Here is a 12,938-nt window from a genome sequence, read left to right on the forward strand (position 1 = left end):
ATCACACATATTCGGAAGGAGCTAGATACCACCGTGGGAGCAGGGCTGGGGCGGGAGAGTGCTAGAGCTCTGTCTGGTCAAGTTGCATGGAATCAATTTCAATCCATTACCCCCGAGGATGTGGACAGGCTGCTTGGACGCGTGAAACCAACCACCTGTCTCCTTGATCCTTGCCCATCCTGGCTAATAAAAGCAAGCCGGGAAGGGCTGGGCGATGGGCTCTGTGGGGTGGTGAATGCTTCCCTCTGTGAGGGAACATTCCCAGATCCGCCGAAAGAGGCGGTCATTAAACCGCTTCTTAAAAAGCCATCTTTAGACCCGGCCAGTATGGCCAACTATTGCCCAGTCTCAAATCTTCCATTATTGGGCAAGGTGATTGAGCGCGTGGTTGCTGAACAACTCCAGGCACGCCTGGAGGATGCGGACCATTTGGATCCCTTCCAATTGGGATTCAGGCCTCATCATGGGACTGAAACTGCCTTGGTCGCGCTGGTTGATGATCTCTGGCGAGCTAGGGACAAAGGTGAGAGTTGTTTCCTAGTTCTGCTGGATCTCTCAGCGGCCTTTGATACAATAGACCATAACATCCTTCTGGACCGTCTAGAGGGGCTGGGAGCTGGGGGCACTGTTATACAGTGGTTTCGCTCCTTCCTCCTGGGCCGTGTTCAGAAAGTGGTGGTGGGGGATGAGTGTTCAGACCCCTGGGCCCTCACTTGTGGGGTGCCTCAGGGTTCCGTCCTCTCCCCCATGCTTTTTAACATCTATATGAAGCTGTTGGGAGAGATCATCAGGGGGTTTGGACTGGGTGTCCATCAATATGCAGATGATACCCAGCTCTACCTCTCTTTCAAATCAGAACCAGTGAAGGTGGTGAAGGTCCTGTGTGAGTGCCTGGAGGCGGTTGGAGGATGGATGGCGGCTAATGGATTGAAGTTGAATCCTGACAAGACAGAAGTACTGTTTTGGGGGGACAGGGGGCGGGCTGGTGTGGAGGATTCCCTGGTCCTGAATAGGGTAACGGTGCCCCTGAAGGACCAGGTGCGCTGCCTGGGAGTCATTTTGGACTCACAGCTGTCCATGGAGGTGCGGGTCAATTCTGTATCCAGGGCAGCTGTCTACCAACTCCACCTGGTACGCAGGCTGAGACCCTACCTGCCCGTGGACTGTCTCGCCAGAGTGGTGCATGCTCTAGTTATCTCCCGCTTAGACTACTGCAATGCGCTCTACGTGGGGCTACCTTTGAAGGTGACTCGGAAACTACAACTAATCCAGAATGCGGCAGCTAGACTGGTGACTGGGGGCAGCTGCCGAGACCACATAACACCGGTCTTGAAAGACCTACATTGGCTCCCAGTATGTTTCTCGGCCCAGTATACCTGAAGGAGCGTCTCCACCCCCATCGTTCTGCCCGGATGCTGAGGTCCAGCGCCGAGGGCCTTCTGGCGGTTCCCTCATTGCGAGAAGCAAAGCTACAGGGAACCAGGCAGAGGGCCTTCTCGGTAGTGGCGCCTGCCCTGTGGAATGCCCTCCCATCAGATGTCAAAGTGATAAATAACTACCTGACATTCAGAAGACATCTTAAGGTTCAGGGAAGTTTTTAATCTGTGATATTTTAGTGTATTTTTGGTTTCTATGGAAGCTGCCCAGAGTGGCTGGGGAAACCCAGCCAGATGGGCGGGGTAAAATAATAAATTATTATTATTATTATTATTATTATTATTATTATTATTATTATTATTATTATAAATGGAATGTGATGACATCACTGTGGCACAAAACCTATCAAATTTTGGTGACCACAACACTGAGAGCAAGCAAAGCCAATCCTTTGGACTGGTGATGGGAGGAAAGGCCACTCTGAGCCAGAGCAGAGAGGTGAGAGTTTTGTGTCCTCCTGGGCCTGCACCCTTGGTGGCAGCCAAGCTTCCAACCCCTAGGTGCGCCCCTGCCTGTCCTACCTACATTTCAGATTATTTATTCTTGGGGAGGGAGATCAGGATATAGACAGATTATTCTCTGCAGGTACACATGGTGTTCTAGATTTAGTGCAGCAACCTCTGTTTCCCCAAACACCAATTCTTCTTCTTCTTCTTCTTCTTCTTCTTCTTCTTCTTCTTCTTCTTCTTCCCCTGTGAAAGATCAAGTGTATGGAGAAGGCAGAATCAGGATTCAATATGACCTTCTATTGAAATTCATTTAGTTAGATTGCTCTTCAGCTTTGGTCAGACCACACCTGGAGTCCTGTGTCCAGTTTTGGGTGTCACATTTTAAGAAGGCTATTGACAAGCTTGAATGTGTGCAGAGGATGACGACCAAGATGATTGAGGGTCTGGAAGCCAAGCCTTATGAGGAACGATGGAAGGAGCTGGGTATATTTTGCTTGGAAAAGAGGAGACTTAAGAGGAGATATGATCGCCAGGGCCGTCTTAAGCATATCTGGCGCCGTGGTGCAAAGCTCCCTCCGGTGCCCCCCCCCCCCCGGTTTCCCAGAGTTTTTTTAGGGAGGACGGTGCTGCCAATGGGGCTATAGAGGAGGAGGGCAGCAGCTGGAGGGTGGCTCCTCCGGCGGGGAAGAGGCAGAGGCTGGACGCAGCACCTCCCAGCTCAGCTGGCCACTTTGTGCCGTGGTGGCCATGGCAGACGGAGGCTCTGGGCGTGGCGCTGCTTCGGCGTGGCATGGCGAGGGTGGCGAGCTGATGCCGGGAGGCGTCGCGTCCAGCCTCCACCTCTTCCCTGGCGCCCTCCAGAACCTGGCACCCCGTGCCACTATCCTCTATGGGTAAGACGCCCTTGATGATCACCATCTTCAAATATCACATGGAAGATGGAATAAAAATAAAAAAATTCCTTCCTGTAGCACCTTAAAGACCAACTAAGTTAGTTCTTGGTATAAGCTTTCGTGTGCATGCACACTTCTTCAGATAGATGGAGAAAGCTTGTTTTCTCCTGCTCTGGAGGATAGGACTCAATCCAATGGCGTCAAGTTACAAGAAAAGAGGTTCCAACTAAACATCGGGAAGAACTTTCTGACAGAGCTGTTTGACAGTGGAATAGACTCTCTCGGGAGCTGGTGGTTTTTAAGAAGAGGTTGGATGACTATCTGTCCTGGATGCTTTAGTTGAGATTCCTGCAATCCAGGGGGTTGGACTAGATGATCCTCGGGGTCTCTTCCAACTATACAATGTTATAATTCTCTCTCACCACATGTATAAACACACACAGAGAAACAGCTTCACCTCTTGAATCGCCATAATTGCAATGGTGAGCGCGCTTCCTCCTCCTCCTCCTAATTCTCCAAGCGGCGCGGGATATTTTTCTCGCTCTGTCTCCCGGGAGGCGTCGCGATGCCGAGCAGAACCTGCGAAAGGGAATCTCCGAAGATGACTCATCCTGGCGGCAGGGAGGAAAGGGAGCCCATCCTGATCCTCGCACCTACCGCAGGGACCGACAAGTGTGGCGAGAGGCTCGCGCCAAAAGCCTGGGATCGAGGTGCGCGCGCGGGCTGCCCCCTCCTCTCCCCGCCACCCCCCCCCAGTTCCCCAAGACGCGCGCAAGGGCGCGTTCCTCGCCTAGTCCTTGTTTCTGTACCTTCATTCAGCGCAGCAGCAGCAGCAGTGCCTGATGGGCGTTGTGGTTTCCAGCAAGGCTGACACGCAGAAATCCCAGGGGGTCCTCGGATGGTGAGCATGTGCAGAAGAGGCCAGGACACAGCCTTGTGTACGCCGAGCTAGCCGGCGCGCGCGCCCGCCCGCAGGATAATCTCGCCTTCGCCGTGCCATGCCTCTGCATGGGTTGCAGCCGCTGAGAAGGATCCGAGGAGGAGGAGGCGGAAAAGCAGCCTGCCCGCCTTTCTGATCAGCCCCTCCGATGTTTTCTTGCTTCTGCTTCAGCATCCAGGACCATTCCTTCAGCAGCTCGGCTCTGCCAGAGTAAGTGTGCCTGCTTTCAGTGGCTGCCCCCCGGCTGCCTACCCCCCCCCCCCATGATGAATGGCAACGGTATGCTTTTTGGCCAATGGATACGTTGCTCAAACCCTTTGCATGGAAGGCAGGTAGGAAAGGAAAGGGGGGGGGGGACATGTCCCCTCCCGTAGTCATCATTAAATTACGAGCCGGCCGAATTGCAACACAATAAGCGAGCAACCTCTCTCTACGTGCAGGGAGTAGTTAACTGTTTACCAGCTGGACGCGCCTGGCAACCTCTAGTACGGGTGTCAGCGTTGGTGCGGATGGCGGGGTTCCTGCTTTTGATTCGCACGGTTCTGCAGAGAGGAGTTTTATGCCTAGGGCACGCCTCGAGAGAAAAGAGGGTGACGATCCAGCTGGTTGTAAATCGGGGCGAGCCAGTACGTGAGGGTTAGGAGAGCACATGAGCTCTGTAGCAAGTGACGGCAGGAGCGGGAGGGAGGGGGGGGAGAACCACACCATAAAGCATGTTTTCAGGGGAAACCGCTGAATTCCTGCAGATTTGGCAAAATCCGCCCTCCCCACCCCACCCCTCGCCTTCTTGGGAGTTAATGCACAGTGTGGGGGGAAAATGCATGCATTTATTTTATTAATGACCCCAGATTTTATTTTATTAAAACCCCCTTGATGCTGCTTTCCTTCAAGGTGTCATTTTCATATCTGAATATTGCTGAGTTTATTGTGAGCTGCAGTTGTGGATTCTTAGAGCATGTGCCATGCCTGGAATATTGTGGTCTATTTTTGCATCACGTTCCCCCCCCCGTTATATTTTTGGAGCTAGGAAACATGAGGGTTCAGCAAGGTCAGGAGCAGGGAAACAATTTATGGATTTGTTTATGTGTGGAGTACAGTTTTCCATTGTGGAAATGGTGGGAATGCAACAAAATACATTAAACACATGCATAAAGGTGTGTTTTTGAGACTAAGTTACTGCAGGAGAGATTATATGTATTGTTTCATTAGCAATAAGCAGTGCTGCCAGCAGGTGCTTCTGAAAAGTGGGAGTGCTACAAGGCCTACACATTGTGCCAAGTCAGACCCTTACCCCATTGCCCCTCAACTCCACCCACACCAAGCTCCTCCCACTTGCCCTATCCAAGGTCTACCTGTGCACACCTGTTAGTGTGTGACATTAGATATATGCATAGACATAGCCAGGACTTATTTGGGGTGGGGTAAGGTTTATGTTAGGAGGGGGACAGAACTGAGTTATCGGCAACACAAATGGTCAATGGGGGGCAGCTGCCCTCTGCCCCTCCTGGCTACGCCCATGGATAAATGGAACCAGAACCAGTTTGCTTCTGAATGACAGATGCTGGGGAGAAATGGGTTTCCCAGGTATTTGAGGGTGCTACTGGACACATCACTACTGGGGGGTTAGTGAACAGGGTCTTTTTGTGGGTTGGGGCAGGATGGCAAATCAGATTGTGACTACAGTAGTGGCCAAGTGGAAGTTAACTTCCCCCCTGTTTTAATCACCCCTTCTATTTAGGGGGAGAGACCTTGCATATGTGACATGTATGCTTTCCCCCAGCAAATAAGGTGTTGGTGGTGTTGTTGTGTATAAATCTGGAAAATTGTGTTTGTGAGGGTTGGGTGGAGGGTTTAAATCTCCCCCTCACAGCAGTATTGACTGTAATATGATTCCCCCCTTTTCCTGTAGGTAGGGGCTTTAATTTTTGTTATTTTTAAAGGTGGGAAATCCTGTTGATCTATAGATTGCCCCCTGCAAGGGGCAGAATCATAGAATTGTAGAGTTGGAAGGGACCACAAGTGTCATCTAGTCTAACCCTCTGCAATGCAGGAATCTTTTGCCTAATGTGGGGCTCAAACCCATAACCCTGAGATTTAGAGCCTTATACGTACCAGCTGCCTGAGAGAGTTTCTCAAAGCATATGTTACTTCTAGACTTGCTGATATGCCATGCTACAACCTTCCAACCCATCCACCAATTTTCCAGTGATCAAAAGGAGAACAGTGGTACCTCTGGATACGCACATCCTTTGTGCGTATCAGGTTAGGATATTGCATATCCTTTGGGTATCAGGTTAGGATATTGCATATCCTTTGGGTTACGCACGCGTCAAACCCGGAAGTATTTTTCCAGGGTTCCACCATGCGCGCTTGTGCAGACCCGGAAGTATTTTTCCAGGGTTTGCTTGTGCAAACCCGGAAGTATTTTTCCAGGGTTCCACCATGCGCGCTTGTGCAGAAGTGCTCTGTGCGCCGTGCTCATGCGCAGAACAGGCACCTCCGGTTGAGAATTCCTCGGGATCTGACCGGAGCTCCAGAATGGATTCCGTGCACCAGCGGAGGTACCACTGTACCAGTTTTGGAAACTTTGGAAAACAAAGGTTGCACTGCCTCAGATGGCTCTTAAGAAGATTAGAAAACCTCAGAGAGGAAGGATCCATCAAGGGCTACTAGCCTTTGGAAACTCCATTTTCAGAGACATTGTATCTCCGACCCAAGCACTAAAGCCAAGCAGTTACTACTTTGTATCCTCCCATTTGCTGATACACCTCCTATTTGCTTTTAATTGCTTCCCCTCTAAAAAAACAAATTACGTTTCCAAGTTCACAAGGCTCAGAAGGAGAAATAAATTCAGGCATCTTCAGAAAGCAATTCTGTAGCAGCTGAAGATGTAGGACACCTGCAAACAGGTCCAGCCCAACTGTTAGACAGAGGGAACAGACACTCTGGGGCAGCCCCTGGCTGTTCCTTCTGACCACCACCACTCTACCCATTATAGAGCAGTGCTTGCTACAGCTGGCAATGGGGTGGTAGTTGGTTGTTTGTAGCTTCACGCAGCACCACGTCTTGGAGTGGCCTGGTTTCCTGGTGTTTTAGTTTTCATTGAAAATCGGCTAGAGCGGAGAAGCTTCCCCTGTATGCCAATTTCCCCATTTACATTGCCTGCCCACCCCCGAGCTGCCGTTGGCTCTGCTATGGGACATACTTGCATAGTTGTGCGCTTTTCCCAGGGGCAAAATAATGGCAGCTTTTAGGGGGCTACCATAGATCAAGAAAACTGGCAGAGGGGAAAGGATCAAACTCTCGCAAGTGCCATTGGCCTGAATACTTAAAACTCAGTCTCTGGTGTCTTGTGCTATTCGGCCTTAAATGGTAGGTGCCTCAGAGTGGCGGAACCTGAAAAAGACTAAAGCAAAATAATAAGTAGGTAAATGACAGTCACTTAGTTTGCATACATGTGTGTTGACCGTAAATGATTATTTTTTTTATTTGTCCTTAATTTTTTTGTATGTCTTTGGCAGACTTCCCCTCCCCCTGGCTGTAATATAGTGGTTCTGCTTTCTGGGTTTTCTGTAAATCAACCAGCGTGTAATTCTTTATTCTATAATGCTATCCTCCAGGGTAGGAAACCTTCCCCCCACCTGAGGGTGACATGTGGTGCGTCATGGATAGTTGGGGGGGCATCTGTCCCCCCCACCTCTCTGACACACATTATTTCTCTCTTCCGGTCAGTTTGGGGATGCACTTTATAAAGGGAGGGTAGCGTGATGAATTGGTTTAACTACCTTGCTCTGCTGGCTGATGCATGGAGGCTTCAACCGCCCCCCATGCCAACCCCCCACTCCCTGCACCTCCCCAAATCTGCTCTGCAAGATCAGGGGAACCCCAAGAACAGTGTGTGTGTGGGGGGAATTGTTCTCCCAGATATGTAGAAATGCTTGTGCACTGACAGAACAATCTCCATAGGGCTGTGTTGGATTCCATCTTGTGCTTCTCAAGAGGAGATGTGTAAAGAGTTTCCTGTGAGCGAGCGCATTGGTGGTTGGCGTAGGTAGGCCCCATTTCCTCCTGCTGATTTGGGTGGTAGGGGAGGACAGGCCTGCACCCTTTTGTGGCTCCCGTCTCTGCTCTTGTAGATGTGGCGGCCATTTTGTGACTGGCGCCCACAGAACTTTCCTCAACATTCCATATTTGCCCATTGGCCTGAAAAGGTTGGTGACCCTTCATGACTTAAAAAGCACAATCCATCGCTACATGGGCAGGGAACGGCAAATAACACAATGGGGGCACGTTTTTCTCAGTCCCCGGCTAGCTCCTGTCATGCACAAGGACATGAGGTAATCATAATAGCTATGCCCAGTGGCTTACCAGAAGCCATGGGCAGCAGAACATGAGCACAACAGCCATCTGATCCCAAGTGACTAGTATTCAAAGGCACACTGCCTTAGAATCATGACTGTTATATAGCCATGATGACTAGTAGTCACATAGCCTTATGCGCCATGAACATGCAGTGCTGACTCTCTTACTGAATGGGATCCCTGTGCTGGCTTTCAGTTTTGGAGACTCTTGGGCCTCTCCCTCATTTAAGTTCCATGGCAGTCAGGACACTTAACTGCCTGGATCATTCCTAGATTTTTTGTGAATATATTAACTGCTTGCTTTTAACCTTCAAAGGCTGGATATAAAATAGCGTTCTCTTTTTTTCCTTGTAGGATGTATAAAGTGTCATAGCTCATTTTTTTGAATTACCCACTATGGGTACTCAGCTTCTTCCTTGTGGGTTTTTACTCATTCATACCTCTGCTTTGTTTTTGGCAGTGTTGTGGGGGCATTTTGTAGGCTGGCGACTCATAATAGGTCCAAAAACAATCCCAAATAGCCCCGAAACGACATAGTTGCAACACAGACAGTTGAAAGCCCTGCAGATGTCTTGTCATGCAAATGATTGTCATGTCTTGCCCCTAGTGTGCTGGTGACAACCAGAGACCATGCAGTTACACAGTAAAAATATTTGGGCAGTCTTCTATTTTATTCCATATTAATTTTAGGTGTTATTGAGAAATAATCACCCAATATTGCTCAGTTTCAAATTCTATGTAAAAATGGAATTCAGTGAGGTAGAAATCCCTCCCTAAAAAACACATTGCAATTGTACAAGCATTCACCCTTCTTTTCCTTTTGTTTTGTTTTGTTCTGTTGCTGCTTCTGGCTCTTGCTGGTTTGGTGCAATTTGTCCCCCATGGCTGCTGCCTTGCCCTCCTCCTCCGATTGGTCCCATGGGTGTCTCCAGCCAATCAGGTACCATGTAGTGAAAAGGATGACATCACAATCCTGTGTAGCCCATTACTTTTGAACTTAAGTAACAAGGCCACTGAGGACAAGCAATGTGAGGGCAATGCCAAGTGAGCAAGTTTACATTCTCATAAGTAGTAACAACAGCAACAATAATTATTGGAAAATTGCTGGGGAAAGGGGAGCTAGGTTCTATGGGAGTGGAAAAGGGGGCACTTACTTGAAATGTCTATGGCAAAATGTGAGTGGTTCTGGTTGAGCAGTAAGCTCTAATCCTTACATTGTAGTTACATGGTATATTTCAAAACTTTCCAGACTGTGGGGCCTTGAGGAAGTTTATATAAAGCTATTTTCCTGCTGATATTTTGGTTGCTGCACTGGCTAAAGGTTCTGAGTGAAGAAGACCACAGTGTTACATGTATTTTATAATGACAATTCTATCTCTCAGTGTGCAGCAATCTCAAGTTCTTATAAACCCGTACGTCAATTCATCAGTAGTGCAGCCAACATGGCAACAGGATTTTGAAAACATATTTCCTTGGCATGTACATTAGCACAGCCCTGAAATTGCCCAGCCTAATATAGTGCTTAATGCCCTTCAGTGTGCCATTTTCAGGCAGTCTTAAAGTTGTGAGGTGTGCTTCATTTGTGCAAAAGATCTTGTCTCAGGTCTTCTGGGCTCTGTTTGATGCCTGCCTGCCACTGTTGCTGGTATCCCTTGCTACATAGATACCAGTCTCCTGATAGTATTAGGTCTTCTCTCTACTGCAGCAGAGATTCTGTTGGAAAACCAATACCTGGTTTCCCACTACTAATGCAAAAGCTGTTGTTCCCCTTTTTTTACACCTAAGGTCACTTAGAACTCAGCACATGCTACCCTTGGGGATGCTTCAGATCACGGCAATGCCGTGGTGCGTTTGCTACATTCCCAGCTGCAATGTATATAAATATGTAATATTCCTAGAAGGATGATGATTAGCAGCGTGCTGAGAGTTCCCATGTGAGTCACCATCAGCTGCATGATGATAGCAATCCGTTTGATAAAGACTTCCAAGCAAAACGCTGTGACCAGACTGTTGACGAGGACAGACTATATAGTCTGGTGCTGCAGTGGTGCCCCGCAAGATGAATGCCTCGCAAGACGGAAAACACGCTAGACGAAAGGGTTTTCCGTTTTTGAGCTGCTTCGCAAGACGAATTTCCCTATGGGCTTGCTTCGCAAGACGAAAACGTCTTGCAAGTTTGTTTCCTTTTTCTTAACACCGTTAATACAGTTGTGACTTGACTTCGAGGAGCAACTCATAGAACGCAGTGTACATAGTAGCCTTTTTTGAGGTTTTCAAAGACTTGGGTGATTTTTGAAGGTTTTCCAAAACTTCTTTTGCAGCCATTTGGTAAGTTAAGCTTTTAAAACTTTTTTTGGGGGGGTTTGGATTTCGGGTTGGGGTGTTTGGAATTCAATGACTTGGTGTTGGGAAGGGGTTTGCAAGAATCTGGAAGCTTGTGTGGTTTTCCCCCCTGCATTTTTATGATTTTCTGTGACCATTAGGCCACTCTGCTGTTTTTTTAAAAAAATTCTGGATTTGAATTTCTGTGTGCTGGGTGGCTGGGGGAACAGTTGGGGAGGGGTTTGCAAGAATCTGGAAGCTTGTGGTTTTTTTCTGCATTTTTATGATTTTCTGTGACCATTGGGCCACTCTGCTGTTTTTTTAAAAAAATTCTGGGTTTGAATTTTGAAATGCTCTTTACAGTATGTGTGACTTTAAAGAGCACTTAATAAACTCTTGTTGTAACAAATTTGGCTTTGTTTGGACTTTTTTTGACCATAGGAACGCATTAATTGATTTTCAATGCATTCCTATGGGAAACCGTGCTTCGCAAGACGAAAAATTCGCTAGATGAAAAAATTCGCGGAACGAATTAATTTCGTCTTGCGAGGCACCACTGTATTAACCTAGTGCTCAAAAGCCTGCAGAGGCTGCCTATACACTACTGAGCCGGGTTCGAGGTTCTTGTATTAATTTACAAGGCCCATAATGATTTGGACCCAGGATACCTCAAGGACTGCCCCTTCACCGAGGTCTTTGGGGGAGTAACAGTCAGTGGCCCCCCCATAGATTGTATGCTCAGCTCATATCCACCAGGAGATGTGTGTTTAGTACTGTGGGCCCAATTCCAGTCGAGCTCAGACAAGCCCCTTCTCTACTGCGCCTCAGGCACCTATTGAAGGCTTCTTTTTAATTTTAGCAGGCATTTTTGTTGAAGTTTGATTTTATAGTTTGAACTGATTTTTATTTTTTTGTATTCTGTCTTTGTAAACTGCTTAAAAACGATTGTAGTTAAGCAGTATATAAATTGTTTAAATAAAATAAAATAAAAATGTTAGAGCTGGACTTCCGGTTCCGGACGCGAGCAGTGAGGAAGCGCAGAAAGCTAGCTCTCGGCTTTCTGGGCGCTGTGGAAGTGTGGGGGAGACGCAAGGGCGCAGCGCACCCCCGAAACCTCAGGGGGGGAACCCTTGGGGGTGAGGCAACCCGCAGCGTGGACGCGGTCGTCCTAGCCTTTCTGGCAAAGACAGAGAGAGCGTGAAAGATCGGCGACCGCCAGCGCAAATTGGGAAGTGCCGATTCCACAGCGAAACGCCTGGAGCTTCAACTGCGAAAGCGTTGGAATTCTCTTGAGATAGAACGGGGTCTCCAGCGTGAGAAAAGGTTCTTCTTTGCTCAAAGCGCTTACTAGTTAAGCGCGCAGTTGGTGAGAAGCTAGGAGACGTCTGGGTATTTTTTTTAAACTTTTGTTTGTTATTTCGGGATTTTCCTCAGCAGCGGAGTCAAGATGGCGCAGAAAGAGAGTCGCAGGAGTGAGGAGGTTAGTAATCAGTCTGACTGAATGAGTTAGAACCGAACTGAGAATAAATATAGACCACAACGATTTTTATTGACTATATTAAACTACTACACTAGATAAACACAACGCCTATACGGACGCTACTAAGGTATACTAAACAAGTTCAACGCTAATCTTGGGACATAAACTGTGATTAACGCTTCTTTTAAGTCCTCCGGAGAGGCTCCTTCTTTTGGTTACGTTGTTGTTTTTCTTGACTTTTCTTTTCTTCAATGCTATTGACTCCCTTGTGGACATATATCCAGATAAGTTGGTAAGAACACGACAAGGGAGATGCGGCAAGGGTTTGATATGTGATTTGCGACCTGAGTCATATAAAAGACATTCCAAGCAGTGACGCCAACAGCTGATTTGGGTACTACTCTAAGCCATTTTAAGAAGCTGGCTTTTAACGGAGAAACTAGGCTTTGAGCCTAACCAACCATACAGAGCACTCTTCAGCGACTGGGTCTGAATGAGGAGTGTCGGAAGCTTTCGAAGCGTCGGTGTATATTAACCAGGACTGAGCTTGAATGTATTGGGGGAGAAACGGTGCAGGACAACTACGCGTTTAAGAGCAAACCTATCCTTCCCCTGACCTTCTACCCTTTCTCCTTTCTCTCCTTCTCCTCTTATTGGATGTTGAGTGGGACGTAGGTGAGAGCAGGTAAAGGACCTGGAGAGGACTAAGAGAAGCAAAAGAGAAGGTCAAGGCCTGTGAGCGGATTAAGTGACTAAGCGCCATTTTCTGGATTGGCATCTTCCCCACGGTTTTCCCTTTTCTCTCCCCTTATCTTTTGTATCCCTACATTTCTTGTAGTTAAGAGAGTATCCCGGGGAATTGCGGCCTCGCCAGGGCCCATATATGCTGACACGTGTTTATGTGCTTAGGTGTTTATGTGCTTAGGTGTTTATATACAGGGGCAGAAGGTACTGCCAGATTAGATTCATTATAGGTTATCCCGGGTGAACGCTCCTTGAGAGGAAAGGAGGAAGGGTTGGGAGGGGGGAGTGTTATAAAGAATGATGGGGAAGGAG

General features: G+C 48.0%; 1 protein-coding gene and 1 long non-coding RNA gene across 14 annotated transcripts in view; one reads left to right on the top strand and one right to left on the bottom strand.

Annotated features, from left to right (window-relative positions):
* The window catches only part of FAM13C (family with sequence similarity 13 member C), a gene marked incomplete at both ends in the record, with an annotated part of 86,031 nt that overhangs the window by 13,114 nt on the left and 59,979 nt on the right, over positions 1-12,938 (top strand). For 5 of the 13 annotated variants that reach the window (XM_082222425.1, XM_082222426.1, XM_082222429.1 and 2 more), the window contains one exon: positions 3,792-3,929. The exons of 2 other annotated variants lie outside the window; for them this stretch is intronic. In XM_082222425.1, the coding sequence (XP_082078551.1) occupies positions 3,868-3,929 (62 nt within the window). Of the gene's footprint in view, positions 1-3,791; positions 3,930-7,973; positions 8,057-9,132; positions 9,256-12,938 lie in introns of those variants that run through there. 6 more of the 13 variants (XM_082222417.1, XM_082222423.1, XM_082222424.1 and 3 more) reach the window with 3 other exon arrangements.
* LOC309532359 lies at positions 3,790-8,999 on the bottom strand. The gene is made up of 3 exons (XR_014219810.1): positions 8,888-8,999; positions 6,925-7,115; positions 3,790-3,921 (listed from the first exon to the last, which is right to left on the bottom strand). It is a non-coding gene; the product is annotated as an uncharacterized lncRNA (long non-coding RNA).

The sequence above is a fragment of the Podarcis vaucheri genome, assembly GCF_965113315.1.
Source record: "Podarcis vaucheri genome assembly, chromosome: 5".
NCBI lineage: Eukaryota > Metazoa > Chordata > Lepidosauria > Squamata > Lacertidae > Podarcis > Podarcis vaucheri.